The following is a 25097-nucleotide window of genomic DNA, read 5'->3' as shown; positions in this document are numbered from 1 at the left end:
AAGTTATGGGCTTCTGAATTGGGCCATTGTGAAGTCCAGATCCTGATATCAGCCCTTTTACCCCACTTATATTTGTTATGCTCCAAGATAATAAATAAATTAAGAAAATAGAATTTATGGGTGACATAATAATAATCAGGGAATTTAGCAAATATACTATTTTTTGTAAAAAAAAATTGTAATTTTATTATTTTTGAAAATAATTACGAATATGCTAATACAATTTCGTATAACTTGTTGCAACTTAATATTTTTGTAAATATATATATTTCAGGCCAACTATTATTACTTACAACGAAATTTCGGGAGTTTCAATAGCGCTAAGTCTACATCTTTGAACGACTATTCTATGACTTCTGTCGACTCTTCTCCGAGGACTTATTCCAACAACTCCGGCGATTGTATAATTAATAATGTCATTTTATCTCTGCAGTCATCATAACAATATCCTGTATTTCTTCATCTCAGCTAACAACTACAGCAATAATATAATAATGATATCGTTTCAGGCTTTCAGCTCTGCAGTCATCATAACAATATCTTGTGTTTCTTCATCTCAACAAAAAAGTACAACTCAAGGGGGTGATGCTCTAATTGCACAAAGGCTTCTATATCTTGACCCTATATGCAGTCACATCCCCACTCCAGGTTCAGCATATAAAAAGTAGACACTTGATCAACAAGCCGCATACAACCTTACAAGCATATAGTATCAAATAGAGAATAAGGAGCAAAAACTTAATATATGGTTTCATTCATGTCAAACCAAAGCAACTGTATCATACCATATTAACATCACACAAAGGACAAACTAATAGCGGCAACTGAATGTGCAAATCAGATGGTCTTAGGAACAAGATAACAAGGGCAATGAAAGCCAGCACAACATCAAACCTACAGTCATGAAGCTCTCATATTTGCAAAAACGTATAGAGGAGCTACATATCTTGGACTACTTACAGTAATCTACATAGGGTATTTACGAAAACTACATGTTATATTTAACAATAGGGACCGGTTATAAGTTGCTGATGCACCAGTGTTGTAGCTCAAGAATGGTGAATAGCCGTTATCTTGTGCTAAATTAACCCATGTCAGTGTCAGGATTGAGAAGCCCCTCATATTCAAGCTGCACATAGAAAGGTCAAGTAGGTTAATGCATATTGGTATAGTGTTTCAAACTTTACAGTATATATACATATAACACTAAAATCGCTTACAGCCGCTTTATTATGTGCTAGTTTCATTCTTCTGTAATCTTCTTGAGCTCGCTTAGAACGAAACATGGCTTGAACACGTATAACAGATCTCTCAATGCGCTCTTCGGCCTGTTTCCTGCTGGCTTTGAAGAATTCCTCCACTTCACCTTCTTGTTCTGGGTCTTTGGTAGCTTCATCAGGAATCTGAAGACCACGGAAACCTTTGCCCTTCATACGCCAACGTAGTATTGCCTTCTCAACCACTCCCACTGCAAATATAATCTTTCGGTACTTTCTCCTCTCTTGGAAACCCCTGTAAACAGCCTACATAACAGGAACAGGTAAAGCTAAACAGTATAACTCTATAACTAGCATGTATGATATATCAGTCACAGTCTTATTTCCAACTCAGTTGTCTTAACATTTAAATCATGGTGAGCTGTTCGTTTAACAATTAAAAGGACACAAAAAATCTGAGTTGCTTCAATAGTCATATGATTTAATTAACTAGTCATATTGGAAAGCATAACTTACTTGAATTTTGATAGTGTGACGACGCAAATTGAGGAAGTCTCTTCGCATCTTCCAAGTGCGGAATCGATGTTGGATTTGAACAGCAGCAAGCATCTTTTTCTTCGTGCCATGGTTGCGGTATGCATGCTGGATTTTCATTGCTGCAATAATATTGCGTGCTTCATCCTCAGGATTAGAGAACTTTACTGCATTGGCTTGCACCCTAAGTGATTGCTCCCTAAATGCAGCCTGAATGCGTGCTGCTGCATCCGCAGCTGTTCGATAAGCTGCAAGAGTATCCTTTAAGTACAGATCCTCCTCAGTAAATATCCCAGGGCTAGTAGGATTAGTTGTAGTGATCTGCAGTGAACCACTGACATTTCCGGCTATGGTCATATCTGCAAAATGTTGCAATAATCCCTTTTCTGCAAGATAAGCTGCCAAACCATCATAACCATGCTTGGATGCAAGATCAGCTGCTGTACATCCACCAGGGTTTTCTGAAGTGGGATCAGTGACCAAATTTGGCTTTGCCCCAGCAGATAGAAGAGTTGCAACCATGTCTTCCCTGAAATGAGATGTAACAGTCAGCAGCATTACAAACACGGAAATATACCTCTGAAACATTATAATAGAAGGGCTTCCCTTAGCATTTTTTCAAAATCCGAATAATAAATTTCAGAATAGAACCAGAACTTGGAAATAATATGATGATAAGTGCAATTACAATGCACTGCAGCGTCCAGCATAAGAAAATTCACTAATTAATTTTGAAGGGAAAAACTGAAGGTATTACGCAAAGGAAAAAAGGGTATCAAACAGGGTGCAGATATTCAAGCAGTAGTACAATTTCTGGAATATAACCCTATTTACCTTCCACAAGATGCAGCCCAATGAAGAGCTGTCCACCCAAATTTGTCCCGATAATCCAATGATAAGCCAGATAACGAAAATTGATATACAGCCCACTTATAACCAAGAATAGCACACAGATGAATTACTCCTTGGCCTTGATCATCATAATCAGTAACTTTACATCGTTCTGCTATTCTCTCCAATAGCCATTCCCGTAGTCTATTCTGCAAAGTTAGCTCAAACAGATTGTCTTTTGCTTGTGGGAATGATAATCTATTGTCTTTAATATATTTCAAAAAAGATCCCCAGTCATTGCCAATTTGAGCTGTTCTCTGAGCAAACAATTTGGCTTCTTTGAGGGCATTCTGTGAGAGTATAGTCGAATATGTACCAAGTCTCCTTGATGTAGAGAACAGTAAATGAGCAAGCCTCATTTGATTCTGAAATTCCACCCACTTTGATTCATCATCTGTTAAATTGATCAAATTTTCCATCGGAGGGGACTTATACTCAAAGTTCACAACTTGACTGATAGACTTCTGGCCGTCAAAGCTTACATAGAGATCAACTAATCCAGGCTTGTGCGATGAAATAAAAGAACGGTAAACTCCAGGTTGAACAAGTTCGGCAGGAAAACGTTCATCTCCACATACAAGAAGTAAGTTGGAGTTTCCAAATGGGGAATGTGCTTCATGAAAATATCCAACAACTAGAATCTGCAGCAGTATGTATTAATGAACAATGACAACATTATCTATATAAATCAAGAAGATACAATTAGAAACAAAAGTCTGCTTCATATGGAAAGGGAAAAAGCAAGTATATAACATATTTTTCAGAGTAACCATAGACTGGTGATTTATTGCTAATGAATTCTTTGAAGTCGATAACAATTAGCAAATGCATTTGTCCTAACACTGCAAGGATCAGAAAACACAACAGTATAATTTTTAACTGCTCATTAAATCTTACAACTTAGGTAATCTTCAGTTTATTCAAATTAATATCTAGTACTTCTCATTTGTGCTTGCAGCTCATCTTTGTTTATTTCCATTTCATATAAGTTTGGAATTGGAAGCGTTAGTCTACAACAGTTACGGTTAAAATTAGCAGCAGATAAGCCACTTAAGGTTCTGTTCACTACAGGACTTCCAAAGTGAACTAAACTAATTGAAATCATAAGGTTCAAAGTTCAAACATCAATAGAAAAATAGATTTAGGTCAGAATAATATATACCTGTGACTAGGATAATATCATATGCCAGTCCATGAACTTGCAAAATTGCTGACCAAAATATAACTTTTTCTATTATAAGCTACACATAATTAGGGAGTCCAAAGCTGTACCATTATAGATACTGTGCATAGACAAACAAGTGTATTTGTCCAGAATATCTGTGTGAAGTTACTGTTATATAGAAGCAGAAAGATTGTTAAACTCTAACGATTGTGTGGTCATAGTTCATTATGGAAGAGAAAATAAAGCCTCAATCAAGTTTTTCTGAACTTCATTTCTAAATACATTTTTCCACTTCCCAGTCTATCCATAACAAGCATGATGCTATACTATATATACTAATGTCAGAAGATACTGGAATTATATTCCCAGTCTTTCATACTTTTATATTATATATTCTTTAGCAAATATAGAAGATACTCCTTATAGATTAATAAAATGTATCCAGTATGTGACATGACAATATCAGTCAAAGGCAGCGTGTAGAGCTTGAAAAAAAGAACCTTGGTTTCCTCAGTTGTAGGAGCGGATGTAGGAGAGACGTCGGTTATACTGAATATTTGTTCCAAGCCTGATGGCTGATCGTGATACGCTAAAGTAGACGCTTTCTGATCAGTTGAAATAGAATCTTCCAAATTCTCGTCACCTGTCAACCCTGAATCTGGAGAATCAGTCATGACAGTGGTCATCCATCTTCCGAAACTGTCATTGGTTTTAAGACCATCTTTGTTTATAGTGTCGAAGGAATTACTGGTGCCATTTCTCTGCAAACTTGGATCAAATTGACCATCCATGATTTCAGATATAACATTTCTTGAGATACTAAAATGATCATAATTGTTCCCCGCAATTAGATCAGAAATTATTTGTCTTGAATTCTTTTCTGTAGAACATATATCCACTGACAAAGGGCTGCGCTGCACAAATGATGTATTTTCTAATAATGCTTCCTGTAAACAAGAATGAAAAGTTAAACCATAGTGGTTCAGACCAACTAATATACAAACGTTCTTTTTACAAAAAAAGTTAACCTAAATGACCCAATTATAACTAATATATGTGTCAAGACACATGCATTCTTAGTATAATGTTAAGTATGACACTGAAGTATACAACAGATATTTTCTCTTCATTTGTCTATAGATGTAACAACAAATATGCTTGAATGCATCTCTGTGGCTGCATTGTTGGAAATAAAGACCATCAAGCTAAGTTCTCGTAAGCCAATAGCCTCTCTCGTCCAGGATTTAAATCTTGTCATAGACAAGATGTGTGAGTGTGTTTAATTATCAGAGTACATCAAACTTTGTTGTCTTCTATTTTCAAATAATCTAAAATAATTTAAACGTAAGATCTTATTTAATATTAGTAATTAAATATTGAGTTAAATATCAAAGTGGGTAATGAAGTGGAGGGCGTATGTCACTTTGCTCACCGATCTTCACGGGGTATCATTTGAATCACTACAGTCACAACAAATATCAAACATGTACTAAATATGGGTTCGGGGAGTAAAATTAATATTAATTGAGTTTTGCACATTTTTCTTGAATTTTATCACCAACCAAGTAAAAAGTTGTGAATTAAAGTATTGAAGATAATATATTTAGATATTAAAAAGCTTTTTTACAATTTATTGTTAATTTTGTAGTTATTTTCATTGTTTTAATTAAAAATAAATAGTAAATAAACTTTTTAAAATCTAAATATATTACGTAAAATGATGGAATTCACAACTTTTTACTTGTTGTGGTAACATTCAAGAAAAATATGTAAAACTCGTTTAATATTAGTTTTACTCCCCGAACACATGACATATCTAGAGGTACCCGATTGATATTTATTATGACTTTGGTGATATATGAGCTCCATTTCGGTGACCACTTTGATATTTAAACCATTGAATATTACACACATATCAGCATGAATCTAGTTGGCAAATATTATTTTTTTAGAAAATTTAAGAATAATATCTTTGTATTCTGAATGATTCCCTTCTGCAAACCAATTCATCTATCTCTGCCATAAGTCTATAAGATTAAACTTATATCAAATTTTAAAAATTATTTTTTTTACTTCTATATTATATTTGTTTTTCAAAAAGATAACGTCAATTGATAAGTTAATCATAGTTTTTAATTATAGAATAACTTTTATAAATATAAACACCCGTTCTACACATGGTTTTTTCATATTTAAAATCATATCCAGTATCACAAAAAATTTGTACACTAACAGAATCAGGAGATTTGGGAGAGTCTTTATATAAAATCCCCGTAAGAAAATGAAATCCCCAAATGAACTACTCATTGATTTAAAAGTAATTTATAAACTGGTGATAAATATGATATCCATATTTCCTTCCGGCCAATACAACTTGGCATTTAGGGTTGTCCCTGCCTCAGGAATATGCTTATAATGGATATAACAATTAAGGTTCTTATGCACATGTGTATTGAATAGCTTGTCTCCTATTCTTTAAAAACAATTTAGTTAAAGTAACTTATCTATATGATATTGTAACTATTAACACATTGGACATGACCTTTCCGCGAGTTACTAAGAGATCCTTTCAATAACATTACCCTAAGGCTCTTACTGGAATTACTCTTGCTTAGGATTGATGTGTATAATTTGATTTTTTTTTTTATTAAGAAAAAGTGCTGTTGCAGAAATCAGATAGATATCTGGTAATATTTTTTGACATATATATATGGGTCATGTTCCTCTTAGAACCATTAGCCTAAGAACCCTTAGAACCTTCTAGTATTAATAAGGGTTCTGCAGCAAAACTGCACATGCAAAAATTGTCGTGTTTATGTATTATATCTTAAAATTATTTTTGAACACACATAACGATGCAAAAAATATGTATTTAGATTTAGATCTTAAAAATCTATTTAAAATTTATGGTTCTGCAGCAGAACCTTATTGGTTCTATGGTTCTATGGTTCTATTTTAAGGACTGGTTCTCTCTTGAGTACGACCCTATATATTGATTTAGTTATCTATGCTAAAATATAATAACCTGATATAAGGATAATTCGTAATAGATTGGTTAGATATTTTTGGTCATCCTAAATTTAGCCTTTTCTCTGATTTTTAAAAAAATAAATAATAAGTTATATAAACAATGAGAGACACAACAACACGTCTCCTCTTAATTATAACGTGTTCTCCTCTAAGACAAAGACTAACCACCATGTAACTCTTCTTAACTCTAACTTGTTTAACTCCAAGACAAACACGATCACCATGTACCTCTTTTTTAACTCTAACGTATTCAACAATCTACTCAAACACAAGCAGAAAGTCAATACAAGATATATAATATCTTTTCCTTACAAATGAAGAAATAACAAATATGATTTAAAATAATCAAAAAAACACATTATCACATATTAATATTAGGAAAACATTTACAGATAGATGATAAAAATGTTGATTGTTTATACTACCCATGTACAATACAAAAAATATTGTAAAAGCTAAATTTCTATAAGAAAATATAATCAACTGGTTAATAATATTAAAATAATTTCATAACATTATCATTTAATTTCTCATGCAAAAAAATCATGGGCATCCAATAATGTTAAACCAATTGTACAATGATGTTAAAATTTAAATTATAAAGTAACGAATTTTGAATTATAGCACGGGCGGGATTCGTTTTGGCTAGAACGCCCAAATCTGCTATATATTTGACACAGGTTTGCCGTAATGCCGAAACTATGGCAAATGCATCTATCGTCATTGATTATAAATAAAAATACCAATTAATAGTGATTCAATCCCTTTTATGGTTCCGCATGAGAAACCAGTACGAATATAACCTACATGTCCAATTGAACCATGAGCTAGAAGTCTTTTTACTTTCATTTGGGCCATGGTGATATGATACGTAGACCTGTTGCTGCTGAAAAACTGCTTTTCCAAAACCATGGGGACATTCTTTCTCTAAAATAAGAGAAGCTAATGTAAACTTAACCAAACATTATTTTTACTGAAAAGTTGGTGTCAGCAACAATACCAAACAAGACCTAAGACTCTTCCTATACACATGACATTATGTATCATAACTTTGAATATCAGTCTCGGCTTGACAACAAGCCCCTAATTACTACGCCTTATATCTAGGCATTAGGGCAACGACAAGTCGACAAGCACCTGCTGCGAAGATTGCTGCTTAGGTATCATTGTAAAATTAAGCCCCGAACTACCTGGACTAATGCTTACGCATAACTGTATCAACAATTATCATGTGTGATTTTAGTCAACTGGCAATATGAATTTGATGTTATTTAGCAATAAAACAAAAGAACTAGAGTGTATTCAAGCAATACAACTCATGTAGGAAGCACAATTAGGAAGCTAGAGAAAACTAAAAATAAAAAAATGAGGGACGATCCAGAGGAACAACCCAAAAGCAACTGGCTATAAAGTAGAACATGGAAAATGCATGACATCTTCGATTGACACCGGACATCGAGTATCTGGCGACGGGCGTCAAGGGTTGTATTGGCCTAGGTCGGACTTGTAAAGGTTGGCTAGGAGAAGGTTCCTCATTATATAATCAAGAGTTTAGGGAAATGAGAATTGGCCATTGGCACGAAAAAAAAACCGAATGCTAGATTCATTCATTAGGCATGCACCGACGCGTTGTGGTGGGGTATCGGGGTAAGGCGCTGAGCGGTTTGATGATGACAGTTCGTAGCAGGCTATGGTGCAAGATAATGCGCGTGGCTTGAGTACCTGAGCATTCAGAGGGGTATAATTGAGCTTGTCTAAAACTGAATGGTGGTTGAGGTAGCAGTAGGTAGACCCGGCAATTTCGTACACGACACGAAAACGACACGAAAAAATCGTGTTTGTGTTTACGTTTTAAGTACACGACACGAAAGTACACGACTTAATTTCATGTTGGTTTTGGGTTTACCCATCGAGTACACGACACGACACGAAGTACATGATATGCTTAATTAATTATAATAATTAATAATTAATAATAAATAGTAATAACATGATTTATTATATATAATTTAATTGTAATAGTAGTTTTTATAAATAACATAGATATAATATCAAATAATATATAAAAATTAATTAAATATCAATTTTAAAAATATTAAAAATGTAATTTAATATTCTATTTTTTCATTTCGTGTACATTTCATGTACTTTTCGTGTATATTTCATTTCGTGTTCAATTCGTGTCGTATATTTCCAAGCACACAAAAATTCGTGTACTTCGTGTCGTGTCGGGTTATTTCATTTTTTTTTCGTGTCATGTTCGTGTTTGGATTTCAGGGACACGACACGAAAGTTCACGACACGACACGAATTGCCAGGTCTAGCAGTAGGTGTCGGGGTCAGGCGCTCGGGCCGAATACTAGGTGTTGGTGTGACAGTCCCAAATTCCGGGGTCTAGAATTGGGTGTCATATAATATTGATGATAAGACAAAAATAAGAAAATTACGTTAAAACTAATTTACATACATGTTTATAATGACTACGACCCCTGCCAAGATCTTTCCAGGTTTAAGTTTGACTACAGTTATCAAAATATTACAACTTATATAGATATATTGATATAAGATAATCCTGACATGGGATTTCTTATATCCAAAAGGTTTAACTAACTACGTTCCAACTCCATTTGGCATTTCCTATGCAATTAATTGTCTCAACATCTACCTGAAAAGTGCCCAGTAGGGAAGTGCTAGGTGGAGCGCGGGGTGGCACGTGCTTACTCGTAGACTTAGGTAAGCGAGGCATCTGAAATGTTAATTTGAAATAGCAAGGTGAGCAAAAGAAAGCTCAGCAAGTATAATAGTTAACAAAAAAAAAAACATGAGTTAAAGCAGAGCAAGTAACTGAACTGGAAGTATACAAAACAGCATGCTTTTAATCTTGAAATCACAACAATTCAAAAGCATATATATATATATAAATTTCCAAAGCATTCAGATATATTGGACGTTAATAGTCACCGTAGATGATCAGTCTACAGCAACCTAGACAATGGTTACGCATTGTCCAAAAATAACATGTTCCGGAACTGAAGACTAGCTAGGTCTTCAAATAACGCTGGGCCATTGCTTTACAATGGTCCTCTTACGCAAACAAATAGGCTGGGCCGTTAAATAACGGTCCTCTTACGCAACTCCAATTATATCTGAGTTTTTACTTCCCAGCTCTGAAGAATTTCATTTTTAAGAAAAGGTTTATTCCATAGGAAGTATACTTACAACGGATAAGCCTTACAACCGAGGAACTAACCGAGTTATGAAAATCATTTATAGAGATTTTGAAACCATGTATATCAACTTGATAAGTCCCTCTTTCCAACTCAAAATCGTACTTAAGTCATGCATTTGTAATAAATACCAGTTTTAAGGAAAGAGTACTCAGCTTTTAAATATAGCATTTGAATAAAATACTTGCAGTAAATACAAGTTGAGAATAGAATTACTTGCCTCGGACAGGTGGTACTAGGATGCAAGAGATCTAAAGATTATATCCTTGGATAGGTACCTACACGATAGGTTGCCTGGTTTTAGAATTATAACCTTGCTAACTACTATAAGCTACCCTTCGTCTATAACAATCAGATAATCATTTAACAATGTAATAAAAATTTAATCACATATAATTATAGCTAGTCACTATACCACTTGACACACCATACGTTCCCATCTTATTATAGTGTATTATCTTAGTTATTAATTATACGTATAATTGCTGACAAAAATTCGGCAGCACTTCCTCTATTTATTGGACTATCCACCTGTTTTTTTTTTATACTATCCAACAATCAACTAATTAATCCCAAATCAGTAAATCAACAACTTTTGACCGAGTAACAAGAATATTTAATCACAACCCAGTGAACCATTTATCAATGCTATGCTTTACTAAATTAAAAGTTTTAATCATATAAGTACATATACTCGAATTAACTAAAACATGTACAAGTTCATAATTAAAACTTTACCTTCTCAATTTCTTACATAATTATTCTCAGGAAACATACTTGAATGCCGAAATCAACTAGTTACATATTAAACTTAGATGCCCAGAATATACTGAGACCTTCCTGTATAATTATCACAAAATTACTACCATCTGATAATTCACGAAATTAACTTTACAGCTCCTGATTTTGAAATCAAACACATATACATGTACTTATATACCAATACATGCTAATTTAGACTGTTTTAATAATGAATCGCCTTTTAATCATACTTATTTAAATATCACCATCCCCTGTATTAACAATCTAATCAGCCCTCTACTATACAAATAAACAACCTCACATACACATATACACATAAACTGATTACAAAGATTAAGACAGGGCTTTATACCTAACCGGAGGGAAAAGAGGTGCAAGGGTCAGATGGTGTTCTCGACTCGAAACAGTGATTAACAGGCTTGAGAGAAATCGAAGACCAAGGCTGTAGCTTCGAGAGAATTGTCGGGCAGAAATCAAACACACAAAAAAAAAAAAAACACTAGAACTTCGAGAAATGGCACGACCAGAGGGAATAACAGTTGCGGCAGCAATACAGAAGTACGACGTCGGCGGTAAATCGAAAATACAGCGGCGGCGACAAATCAGAAAATACAGGCTTCAGTGTTTGCGGTGGAAGAAAAAAAAAAGCAGAGGGTAGGAGATGGGGTGGGAAAGGTGGGCAGGTGGTGAGGAATTGATATATACATGTGAGGTCGAGAGGGAGAGATTAAGAAAGGATCGAGAGATTTTGGTGAGAGAGGGTTTTTGAATTGGTTGTTTAGGATGAAGTAGTGTATATACAGGGTGAGATGTACTGATGGCGGTGGAAAGTAGACACGGGGTATGCTTTTGTGCTGCCTCGTGTCTAACTAAACCGACTCACCCATTTACTTCGAGCTGGCATTACACTAATTTATCGGGGTAGCTTGCAATTAAATTTTCTCGAAAAATTATCAAAATATTTTTTTATAAATCCCGAAATATTCAAAAACTAATAATATAAAATTTTCGAGATTAATTGATCACCTATGAATTTTATATGTAATTTAGAGGTTGATTGAATTTTGAAATTATTTAGAAATCAAATTTTCTCAAGAATTCTAATTTGATAACTTGATAACCTCCTAAAATATTTACTCTAATTAACAAATAATAGAAATAAATTTTATAAGAGTTTTCAAAATTCTTTGTAGGAAAATTCACATTCAATACAACTATGACAATACATAATTTATATTTATAGAAATAAAAGAAAATTACAGTCGTCACAGCCTTCCCCCCTTAAAAAAGATTCTGTCCTCAGAATCTAATCTAATTAAATAGGTGAGGATAACGATTTCGCATTTCACTTTCTAATTCCCAAGTGATTTCTTCTACTCTGGGATTTCTCCATAATACTTTGACAGTAGATACAGATTTATTTCGAAGAACTTTCTCCTTTCGATCTAGGATCTTGATTGGCTTCTCTACATAGGAAAGGTCTGGTTGGATCTCCACTTGTTCGTATTCTATAACCTGGTTCGAATCCGGGATGTACTTCTTTAACATTGACACATGGAACACATTATGAATATGGTGCATATGAGGTGGTAGGGCTAACTCATAAGCCACTTTGCCTACACGATTCAAAACCTCGTAAGGACCAATAAACCTTGGGCTTAACTTGCTTTTCTGCCCAAATCTAACTAATCCTTTCCAAGGGGAAACTTTTAATAACACCAAAGATCCAACTTCTATTTCTATATCTTTTCGGTGCAAATCCGCATTCTTCTTCTGTCTATTTTGAGCCGATTCTAGCCTTTTCTGAATCACCTTAACCACATCCTGCGTTTGTTGAACCAAGTCAGGCCCCAATATCTTCCTTTCGCCTACTTCATCCCAACAAAGTGGTGATCTACACTTCCTTCCATATAAGGCTGCATAAGGCGGCATTCCGATGCTAGCATGATAACTATTATTGTAGGAAAACTCTATTAATGGTAAATGTTCATCCCAGCTTCCTCTAAAATCTAAGGTACATGCCCTAAGCATATCTTCAATTGTCTGAATTGTCCTTTCGCTCTGTCCATCAGTCTGAGGATGATAGGCTGTACTCATGTTCAGTTTTGTTCCTAAACATTCCTGGAATTTAATCCAAAATCTCGAATTAAATCTGGGATCCCTATCCGACACAATGGATACTGGCACTCCATGCCTTGACACGATGTCTTTCAAATATATTTGTACTAACTTTTCTAAGGAGGATCTCTCATTAATAGGTAGAAAATGCGCTGACTTGGTCAATCTATCTATGATTACCCAAATAGCATCATGGCCTGACTTAGTTTTCGGTAATCCTACAACAAAATCCATGGCAATCTGTTCCCATTTCCATTCAGGAATCTCCAAAGGTTGTAGCAATCCACTTGGTCGTTGGTGTTCTGCTTTAATCCTTTGACATGTATCACATTTACTAACCCATTCTGCCACATCCTTTTTCATCCCTGGCCACCAAAAGTTTCCTTTTAGATCTTGATACATTTTTGTACTCCCTGGGTGAATCGAATATCGGGAGCTATGAGCTTCCTTTAGAATTTCCCTCCTTAACTTTGTATCCTTAGGTACCCAAATCCTAGAACAGAACCTATATACTCCTTTTTCATCTTTTTGCGTACATATCTCTTCTCCAGTCAATTGATCTAATTCTTGATTCATAACTTCTTCTTGGCATCTCCTGATTCTTTCTAACAATTCCGGTTGAAATGTTATCTCATATAGTCTTTCTTGGTTAGCTCCTGGTTTACATACTTCGATTTCCAATTTCTCTAAATCCCAAGAGAGTTCCTCAGCTATGGTAAGCATATTCAATCTCTCTTTTCTGCTTAAAGCATCAGCCACTACATTCGCTTTCCCGGGGTGATAATTAATCGTACAATCATAATCTTTAATTAACTCCAACCACCTCCTCTGTCTCATATTTAACTCCTTTTGGGTGAAGATATATTTTAGACTTTTATGGTCCGTGTAAATATCACACTTTTCTCCATACAGATAATGTCTCCACAATTTTAATGCGAATACAATTGCTGCTAATTCCAGATCATGGGTGGGATACTTCTGCTCATGAGGTTTTAGTTGTCTAGACGCGTACGCGATAACTTTACCATGTTGCATTAACACACAACCTAAACCTTTCAGAGAAGCGTCACTATAAATCACAAAATCGCCTTTCTCATCGGGTAGTGCCAATACTGGAGCGGATACTAATCTTTTCTTTAATTCCTGGAAACTTTCCTCACATTTATCGTTCCATACAAACTTCTCACCCTTTCTCGTAAGCTTGGTCAATGGCGTAGCTATTTTGGAAAAATCTTGGACAAATCTCCTATAATAACCAGCCAATCCCAAGAAACTTCTTATTTCCGTGGGTGTCTTCGGTCTTTCCCATTTCATTACTGCCTCGATCTTTGCAGGATCAACTTTAATTCCTTCCATTCCTACTACATGGCCTAAGAATTGTACTTCTTCTAACCAAAACTCACACTTAGAAAATTTAGCATATAATTTCTTTTCCCTAAGTGTTTCTAACGCCATTCTCAGATGCCCTGCATGTTCCTCCTTTGACTTAGAGTAAATCAAGATATCATCAATGAATACTATCACAAACTTATCCAAGTATTTCTTGAATACCCTGTTCATTAAATCCATAAATGCTGCCGGTGCATTGGTCAAACCAAAAGACATTACCAAAAACTCGTAGTGACCATATCTGGTTCTAAATGCTGTTTTCGGAATATCTTCGGGCTTAATCTTTAGTTGGTGGTAACCAGATCTTAAGTCGATTTTTGAAAAACACACCGCTCCTTTAAGTTGATCAAATAAATCATCTATTCTTGGAAGAGGGTACTTGTTCTTTATAGTCAACTTATTCAACTCTCGGTAATCGATGCAAAGTCTCATACTCCCATCTTTCTTCTTTACAAACAACACTGGTGCTCCCCACGGGGACACACTTGGTCTAATCACTCCTTTATCCAATAATTCTTGTAGCTGCTTTGCTAATTCTTTCATTTCTACAGGTGCCATCCTATAAGGAGCTTTTGACACAGGTTCAGTTCCCGGTGCTAACTCTATTGAAAATTCTATTTCTCGATCCGGGGGTAATCCTGGCAATTCTTCTGGAAACACATCTTGGAAGTCTTTAACTATTTCTATGTCTTCTAACTTTGGGGTTTCCTTTTCCATATCTACCACATGTGCTAAATATGCTTCACAACCCTGTCTCAATAATTTCTTTGCTTGTATAATGGTTAGAAATTCTTTCCCTTGTCTTAATCCTTGAAATTTTATCTTGACATTAGTCTCTGTAACCATTTCTATTTGCTTCTTCTCACAATCAATCTTGGCCCTATATTGAGACAACCAATCCATTCCCAATATTACATCAAACTCTCCTAATTTAAAGGGTATTAGGTCTGCTAAGAAATGATGTCCTATGATTTCTATTCCACATTGGGGGCAAAACTGATTCACAGATACTTTATCTTGGTTAGCTACTTCAACAATCAGGGTTTCAGCCAAGTTAATCATCTTAAGACCCAATTTAGATACACAATCTTTAGACACAAATGACCGAGATGCTCCCGAATCAAATAAAACTTTGACAGGCACAGAGTTGAGGGAAAGCGTACCTGCCACTACATCCGAATTCCGTGTTGCTGACTTCTTGGTCATTTTAAAATTCCTGGCTCTTGCTGTGTTTGTCGCCTGACTCTTTGTTGTACTAACCCCGGCGTTATCCTGAGTTGAGCTCCTACAATTTCTGAAATTATGCCCCATCTTTCCACATTTGCTGCAGGGTGTATTCAGGTTCGTACATTCATTAGCGTAATGCCCCTTCCCGCCACACTTAAAACATTCGACATCCATCCGACAAGTACCCATATGCTTCTTCCCACATTTCTTACATTCAGGTATGATAGGGGGTCTAACTATCCCGGTTTGACTAGGGCCTCGTGGTGGATTGCCTTGCCTATTTTGATTGAACCTTTGATTCTTAAATCCTCGATTCCGGTCTTGTCTGAACCCAAACTTATTTTGAATTCCCTGTGGGGAATTCCTTTGTCCTTGATTCGTCTCACTGTTTCCTGCTTTTCTCTTCTTATTTTCTTTCTCCCTAGCTGTCAAGTTCTGATCATTCTCTATAATCATCGCGGCTTGGACAACTGAAGAATATGACTTTAACTGCAAAACTACCACTCCACTTCGAATTTCCGGTTTCAACCCTTGTTGGAACCTTTTGGCCTTCTGGCCCTCAGAACTTACGTATGAAGGAACAAATCTGGCTAATTCTGTAAATCTAGCTTCATACTCAGCTACACTCTTATCACCTTGTTTTAGTTCTAGAAAATCTATTTCCATCTGATTTTGGACATAATCGGGGAAATATTTTTCTAGGAATAACTCAGTAAATCTAGCCCAAGGGATTATTTCTTCTTCTTCTAAGGCTTTGGTAGACTCCCACCAGTAGTTTGCCTCGTTTTTCAGAAAATAAGTAGCATATTCAGTCTTCACTTCATCACTTACCTTAACTAAATTGAAGGCTTTTTCTATCTCCTTGAGCCAGACCCTTGCAGCAATAGGGTCCGCTTCTCCCTTAAATTCTGGGGGTTTGACAGCCTGAAAAGTCTTAAAGTTTGCAGATTGATTTACACCCCCTTGGTGGTATTGCTGCTGAAGGTGCAGTTGCTGTTGTTGGATTTGTTGTTGTTGTAAAATTATTTGTTGTTGTTGCATTTGTTGTTGCTGGAATTGCTGTTGCTGTTGTGCCATTTGTTGGGTCTGTTGTCGCAACAGATCTATTACCTCGTTCATGGCTGGACCATCAGCAGAACCAGAAGTTGATGCTCTGGCTCTAGTGTATACTTTTTCTGGCATTTTACTGCAACATCACAACCAACCCATTTAGACATTTGCAACTAATTTTTTTTTTTATAACGACATGATTATCATTTTCAAAATTGCAAATTCTATCCATATGTGTTGCTTGTTAGTGCTGAAGTAACAGAAAAATACCATAGAAAAGTAATTTACTACAATGCACTACTATTGTAGGGTCCATTCATGAGAGAGATACCGAAGTCACAACAGTAATAGTAACAACCAGGCTAATGAAAGAACAACCATAATTTACATATATAAAAACTGATTACAACATCCAAGCAACAGGAACTACAAGATCATCGCCGCTACACCACAAAATTTGGCTAAATTAAATAGCCTGGTTACATACTAGTAAAGAAACAAACCAACACATCTAACCTATAGGAACCTCCGATCCTAACGGCACTTCAACCCAACCTCCACCATCTGCTATGTCACTAAGGAGTACCTCCCAGAAACTGAAGCTGAGGAATCAGCCAGTTAACCAAAGTAGCCAGGTGATCTCTAGCCTCCTCTGCGGAATAGGCATCGAGGTTTGTAGCTTGCTGAAGGGCTACATCGTACAAAGCCCTAACTCGGGAACGGACATCATCGGAAGGGGATATATACCCAAGAGAGGATGATGCCACCGACTGGTCCAACATGCGGGCCAAATCTAAGTTCCTCGCATAGAGGTAGTCCCTGTCTAAGACCATGGCACGATAAACATGATAAGGCACAGGGGCTGGAGTCTCGGGGAGTGGACTGGTAGGTGGTGCCGATGCAGTGGGGTGCGCACGGCGTGCAGAGGTGGTAGGGTGTGCACGGGGTGCAGAGTTACTGGGCCCACATCCGGGCGGAAAATCCCTAATAGCACTTACAGACCTACGGGGCCAACGAGGCTGAGATGAGGTCTCAGGAGCAGGAGTGGGGGCAGGTGCAGGTATAGGGGTACGATCCCGTGATCGGGACTGTGCAGAGTCCGATAGGTGCTCAGAAGAACCGGACTGAGAGTGCTGAGGCACATCAGATGTATCTGATATCTCTATAGGATGCTGAAATTTTATATATATACAATAAAGGTGTTAGAATTTTAAACCCAATAATAACACGACCCACACCAGATAATTAATCAAGATTATATCCGATAATCTTAATTATTAAACTCTATATGAGTTTGTGACACGATCTAATAATCTTAATCAAAGTTTGTCTTAATGTTGACCTTTTTTTTTTTTATCCTAACTCAGTGACTTAAACCTGTGGCTCTGATACCAACTGTGACAGTCCCAAATTCCGGGGTCTAGAATTGGGTGTCATATAATATTGATGATAAGACAAAAATAAGAAAATTACGTTAAAACTAATTTACATACATGTTTATAATGACTACGACCCCTGCCAAGATCTTTCCAGGTTTAAGTTTGACTACAGTTATCAAAATATTACAACTTATATAGATATATTGATATAAGATAATCCTGACATGGGATTTCTTATATCCAAAAGGTTTAACTAACTACGTTCCAACTCCATTTGGCATTTCCTATGCAATTAATTGTCTCAACATCTACCTGAAAAGTGCCCAGTAGGGAAGTGCTAGGTGGAGCGCGGGGTGGCACGTGCTTACTCGTAGACTTAGGTAAGCGAGGCATCTGAAATGTTAATTTGAAATAGCAAGGTGAGCAAAAGAAAGCTCAGCAAGTATAATAGTTAACAAAAAAAAAAAACATGAGTTAAAGCAGAGCAAGTAACTGAACTGGAAGTATACAAAACAGCATGCTTTTAATCTTGAAATCACAACAATTCAAAAGCATATATATATATATAAATTTCCAAAGCATTCAGATATATTGGACGTTAATAGTCACCGTAGATGATCAGTCTACAGCAACCTAGACAATGGTTACGCATTGTCCAAAAATAACATGTTCCGGAACTGAAGACTAGCTAGGTCTTCAAATAACGCTGGGCCATTGCTTTACAATGGTCCTCTTACGCAAACAAATAGGCTGGGCCGTTAAATAACGGTCCTCTTACGCAACTCCAATTATATCTGAGTTTTTACTTCCCAGCTCTGAAGAATTTCATTTTTAAGAAAAGGTTTATTCCATAGGAAGTATACTTACAACGGATAAGCCTTACAACCGAGGAACTAACCGAGTTATGAAAATCATTTATAGAGATTTTGAAACCATGTATATCAACTTGATAAGTCCCTCTTTCCAACTCAAAATCGTACTTAAGTCATGCATTTGTAATAAATACCAGTTTTAAGGAAAGAGTACTCAGCTTTTAAATATAGCATTTGAATAAAATACTTGCAGTAAATACAAGTTGAGAATAGAATTACTTGCCTCGGACAGGTGGTACTAGGATGCAAGAGATCTAAAGATTATATCCTTGGATAGGTACCTACACGATAGGTTGCCTGGTTTTAGAATTATAACCTTGCTAACTACTATAAGCTACCCTTCGTCTATAACAATCAGATAATCATTTAACAATGTAATAAAAATTTAATCACATATAATTATAGCTAGTCACTATACCACTTGACACACCATACGTTCCCATCTTATTATAGTGTATTATCTTAGTTATTAATTATACGTATAATTGCTGACAAAAATTCGGCAGCACTTCCTCTATTTATTGGACTATCCACCTGTTTTTTTTTTATACTATCCAACAATCAACTAATTAATCCCAAATCAGTAAATCAACAACTTTTGACCGAGTAACAAGAATATTTAATCACAACCCAGTGAACCATTTATCAATGCTATGCTTTACTAAATTAAAAGTTTTAATCATATAAGTACATATACTCGAATTAACTAAAACATGTACAAGTTCATAATTAAAACTTTACCTTCTCAATTTCTTACATAATTATTCTCAGGAAACATACTTGAATGCCGAAATCAACTAGTTACATATTAAACTTAGATGCCCAGAATATACTGAGACCTTCCTGTATAATTATCACAAAATTACTACCATCTGATAATTCACGAAATTAACTTTACAGCTCCTGATTTTGAAATCAAACACATATACATGTACTTATATACCAATACATGCTAATTTAGACTGTTTTAATAATGAATCGCCTTTTAATCATACTTATTTAAATATCACCATCCCCTGTATTAACAATCTAATCAGCCCTCTACTATACAAATAAACAACCTCACATACACATATACACATAAACTGATTACAAAGATTAAGACAGGGCTTTATACCTAACCGGAGGGAAAAGAGGTGCAAGGGTCAGATGGTGTTCTCGACTCGAAACAGTGATTAACAGGCTTGAGAGAAATCGAAGACCAAGGCTGTAGCTTCGAGAGAATTGTCGGGCAGAAATCAAACACACAAAAAAAAAAAAAAACACTAGAACTTCGAGAAATGGCACGACCAGAGGGAATAACAGTTGCGGCAGCAATACAGAAGTACGACGTCGGCGGTAAATCGAAAATACAGCGGCGGCGACAAATCAGAAAATACAGGCTTCAGTGTTTGCGGTGGAAGAAAAAAAAAAGCAGAGGGTAGGAGATGGGGTGGGAAAGGTGGGCAGGTGGTGAGGAATTGATATATACATGTGAGGTCGAGAGGGAGAGATTAAGAAAGGATCGAGAGATTTTGGTGAGAGAGGGTTTTTGAATTGGTTGTTTAGGATGAAGTAGTGTATATACAGGGTGAGATGTACTGATGGCGGTGGAAAGTAGACACGGGGTATGCTTTTGTGCTGCCTCGTGTCTAACTAAACCGACTCACCCATTTACTTCGAGCTGGCATTACACTAATTTATCGGGGTAGCTTGCAATTAAATTTTCTCGAAAAATTATCAAAATATTTTTTTATAAATCCCGAAATATTCAAAAACTAATAATATAAAATTTTCGAGATTAATTGATCACCTATGAATTTTATATGTAATTTAGAGGTTGATTGAATTTTGAAATTATTTAGAAATCAAATTTTCTCAAGAATTCTAATTTGATAACTTGATAACCTCCTAAAATATTTACTCTAATTAACAAATAATAGAAATAAATTTTATAAGAGTTTTCAAAATTCTTTGTAGGAAAATTCACATTCAATACAACTATGACAATACATAATTTATATTTATAGAAATAAAAGAAAATTACAGTCGTCACAGTTGGGGTCAGGTGCTCGAGCCAAATATTGGGCTTCGGGTGTCGAACGCTCGGGGAAAACTTGGGGCAGCTTCAAGTAGCAACAATAAGAACATGGCAAAGCACTTGTTGACAGTTATATACAATTTACAATTTTGGATATATAAATGAGGGAAACTGGCAAAAGACGTGGATCAGAAGTGGCTTATAGATTTATTATGAATTCTAATATAAACATATTCTAGATCTAGTATTCTATTCTGCATAGTTAGATATAGATGCATAGTAGAATATAGATAGAAAAAAGATAGGCAAGCATTGTAAAGGGCTCTAGTCTATATCTCTTGTATTCCTTTTAGGTTGTAATGACAATCAAATGGTTTGGAGTGTTTATCCTCTAAATACTTGTTGCGTGCTTGTATTTACTATTGTGGATATTGGCATACTGAGATAGACTTACTGTTGGAGGTTGACTGTATTGGAGTGCTCGGGTGGACGTGGGGATAGGGTTCATAAGGCACTACGACTAGTCACCGGGTAGAGCACTTGGCTTAATGGTAGGCACAGGGGAATTGCCGCACAGGAGGATGACTTTTCTAAACTTTACACCTACTGTTTGATTAAATTGATAAACACGATATATCTAATAAAATGGAGCCAAATCAACTAGATACTGAGATAGACTTGTTGTTGGAGGTTGACTGTATTCGAGTGCTCAGGTGGACGTGGGGATAGGGTTCATAAGGCACTACGACTAGTCACCGGGTAGAGCACTCGGGTTAATGGTAGGCACAGGGGCATTGTCACACAGGTGGATGACTTTTCTAAACTTTGCAACTACTGTTTGATTAAATTGATAAACAAGATATATCTAATAAAATGGAGCCAAATCAACTAGATCCTGTAGTGAAAATTTTCAGTATTGGTTGATGCAAGACAATGAGGTGAAGAAAAGGAATGTGATACAGAAAACATAACTTTTTCGTGAATTAAGCAGAAGAAACCCACCAACGACTTCTCTACATAATGACCACTACCCTTAGGAAAAGAAAAACCGATCGAGAATAATCTCAATATCAAAAGTATTCAAAATCTTTCATTACTAAATCAGATTACATCTCCATATACAAGAGAATACCTTAAAACTGAACCAAAGATTCTAGTAAAAAGATATTACTAGTAAATAAAGGAAAACAAAAGGCCTTTTAAAGAATATTTCACTACCTCCAAATAGATTTGAATAATGTATGTATTTTTTTTAATTAATTACTTTTATTTTTATTACAAAATAATAACACAAACTAAATACAATTTTTTTTCATTCTTTGGTATGTATCATTCTCCTGTGCTTCGAATAAACTCGAAGTCCTTTCATGAACATACAAATCTCATAGGTAACCATGTAATATCATTTCCACATTAAAAAAAATAATCTAATTCCCAGGTAATGCAAACCTATTTTCCATGATGTATACAGAGGAACTCAACGGTTACATCTGTTTCATTTGCCTATCGTTGCTAGCATTTCTTTTGACTATTGAAATGTTATCTTGCAGAAAAATTTGAAAATTTATACAAGAAAGGATAAATTGTCTTGTTGAGACTCCCAATGCTATAACTGTTGTGCTCAAAAACAAAATAATTAGCAAAGATTTAATCCTAATTTGAACACATCTTTAACCAGATTTCACTATTAAGCAGAAAAAAGAAAGAAAAAAACATCAAGGACACACGAAATATTAAGAATATATGATTGCACAAATTAAAAATAAATATGACTTATTCATCCAGGACAAAAATATTTCTTACTTTCAAACAGCTAATGTACTTACACTAGTCGTATAGCAACTACTTTCATACTGGTTTTGTTGCTCAAAGCCTGACATTATTCCTGCCATAACAAAAAATTAATTTCAGATAATTATAGTGTAGGATGAGCTTGATTCTACTGGAGGCAATACAGAAACCGTTACCAGCTTCAGTTGTAATTGACTTGTTGGGATCTTCAGGCACCACAAGTTCGTCCCATTCAAGCGTGTTGATCTCGTGAATTCTATATTCATGATCTTGGATGCTCTCGTTGGGATCTATTATTTGGAAAAGGAAAGATGTTAAGATCCTGGCATACACTTGTAAACGAGTCAATAATTATAGTACTATTAAAATTAAAGATCAGCCTTCAATCAAGACGAGAACCTTTGACGACTACAGCAAAAGCAAGTCCTTTACGCTTAATTAATCTACCTGTGTTGCTTCTCGAAGAGAGTTGAATATGATTTACCATATAACTTTTACATACTCGATATTAATCGGTTGGTTTAAAAGGCATTGTATCAAACCGCTCAAATTATCCTGTAACTTAAAAATAGAAATTATTGATACCTAAATATGCTTTCTCGCTTGTATAGTATACTTGATCAACTACAGAATCAGATTCTTCTGACAAAAGCTGAGAAACAGACGGCTCAGAAAGGATTGAGCAAGAGTTGGAGTTTACAGGTGTCGATGGCGAACCCTGTGACTACATAATGCAGAAAAAAAAACAATTACTATCTACTATGCTGATTATATGATAGTCAAGAATTAAGTTCTGTTTTTCTTTTCACGGGCATCAAGAAAATTTATATCTCATCACTACTTCGAAAGTTGGAGTGCATGCAGCTTTCCCTAAGCAATCAAGAAACTGTGTCCCTGTGCTCCGAATATGTTCTATGTTAAAGGGTTTAGCATAAACTAAAGGAGAGGGAGTAACACACAGCTACGACCTGCAGTTTCAATTAAAGGTCAAGATATCTATACATAAATTACTTTATAGTTCACTCAACTACTGAAATGACCAATCTGTCAACAAGTTATCAATTGAAAACCAAAAATGAGATGGTAACCCAATTAAAAATCTATTAGTTGCTACAAATGACCATCATTGCTTTCATATTATTACACTTCAAATTATTAAAATCTATTTGTTGCTATGTGAGTGACCATCATTACTCTTTGCTTTCTTTTTCATGTCCTTTATGGTTTTCTGACAAGTGATAATTGTGTGATTAGCAGGAGTACGGGTATATAGGTCACCATCATACACTTTTATAGACCCTATTACATAACTATTTCTCAAAAACTGAATATTCTCATTACTTGTAGTAAAAAATAGTTGGAACAACCGCTGCAATAATTATAGTCAAGTAGTTAATTTTTTTAAAACTGATTAGGAATAACCTCAATATCGCAGGTCCCAATGCCTCTACTTGGAGCCGAAGTTACCTATTATATAAATATAATATGTAATAATAATCTTTATCGAGAGCATATTACAAATGTGTGTTTGTGTGTTCATTTACAATATATGAATTTATTTACATAGTTCTCTCTATGTACACATGTGGTACATTCATACAGAGTTACACATACATATGTTGCAGTTTATAACAAAGTATAGGTGCAGAGAAAAGGGTTGGGTGATGAACATAACATGGAACTTAAGGATTATTAATTTGTACGAGGACAAATCAAAGTCATCCACATTACAAATTTGAGCAAACCCGGGCTATCAAACACCAATAGTCTAATACTGTGGAAATAGTCATCATAGTAAATGTAATGCACAGGGAACTGTTAGACTATATAAGCAGTTGCAGCACAAATATTCAAAAAAATTTAAATAAAATTACGGGCAATTACACACACACACATAAAGATGAGAAAGATTTTATGGAGGTATTTGATGCTAACCTCTTGTGTGTCACGATAGTGTACCAGGACAATGTTTTCCAATTTCCTGAGCAAAAGTAAAATAATTAAAGTGTGATCTAAAAGCAGGAAAGCTTAAAGACTGAAATTTTCTGATGTTCATTATATTTCCTCATGGTTGGTGAACTCGCCCACTCATATAGGAGAGGGTACCATGAGAAATCAAGATAACTCTGACTAGTTAGCACCCTGCCTACTGTTTCTAAAAATAGAGTCATAGTAGATCAATAATCTTCTTTCTTTCCTCTTTTTTGCTACATAGATAAATAATCTTTCTTAATGACATGAAAATAGTATTGAAGTAGTTAAGCTGTTAAGGGTAATCAACTAATACGAACATCAATCAGAAGTTGGAACATACTTATCAAGTAGCCAATAGCATCTACGAACAAAAGTTGGGTTATCTTCTCCGTGTGCATAGTATACATGAATCTTTTCTTCATTGCCAACCTTAAAAAGGACAGAAAAGATA

The 25097-nt window shown here is 35.3% G+C and overlaps 1 protein-coding gene across 4 annotated transcripts in view; it reads right to left on the bottom strand.

Moving 5' to 3' along the window:
* Positions 1 to 724: 724 nt before the first annotated feature.
* LOC135147820 (calmodulin-binding transcription activator 5-like) overlaps positions 725 to 25097 on the bottom strand; it is a 31160-nt gene continuing 6787 nt past the window's right edge. For 3 of the 4 annotated variants that reach the window (XM_064081451.1, XM_064081452.1, XM_064081453.1), the window contains 11 exons: positions 24987 to 25075; positions 24608 to 24653; positions 24095 to 24139; positions 23258 to 23396; positions 22849 to 22962; positions 22708 to 22766; positions 4308 to 4754; positions 2586 to 3283; positions 1734 to 2280; positions 1221 to 1523; positions 725 to 1129 (listed from right to left, as the gene is read on the bottom strand). In XM_064081451.1, coding sequence (XP_063937521.1) covers positions 1085 to 1129; positions 1221 to 1523; positions 1734 to 2280; positions 2586 to 3283; positions 4308 to 4754; positions 22708 to 22766; positions 22849 to 22962; positions 23258 to 23396; positions 24095 to 24139; positions 24608 to 24653; positions 24987 to 25075 — 2532 coding nt within the window. In that variant the 3' untranslated portion in view covers positions 725 to 1084. The remainder of the gene's footprint in view (positions 1130 to 1220; positions 1524 to 1733; positions 2281 to 2585; positions 3284 to 4307; positions 4755 to 22707; positions 22767 to 22848; positions 22963 to 23257; positions 23397 to 24094; positions 24140 to 24607; positions 24654 to 24986; positions 25076 to 25097) is intronic. The other variant, XM_064081454.1, reaches the window with a different exon arrangement.

Source organism: Daucus carota, chromosome 7 (genome assembly GCF_001625215.2).
Source record: "Daucus carota subsp. sativus chromosome 7, DH1 v3.0, whole genome shotgun sequence".
NCBI classification, from domain to species: Eukaryota; Viridiplantae; Streptophyta; class Magnoliopsida; order Apiales; family Apiaceae; genus Daucus; species Daucus carota.
The sequence above is the reverse complement of the archived record's forward strand: the minus strand, read 5'-3'. Positions and strand labels throughout refer to the sequence as shown.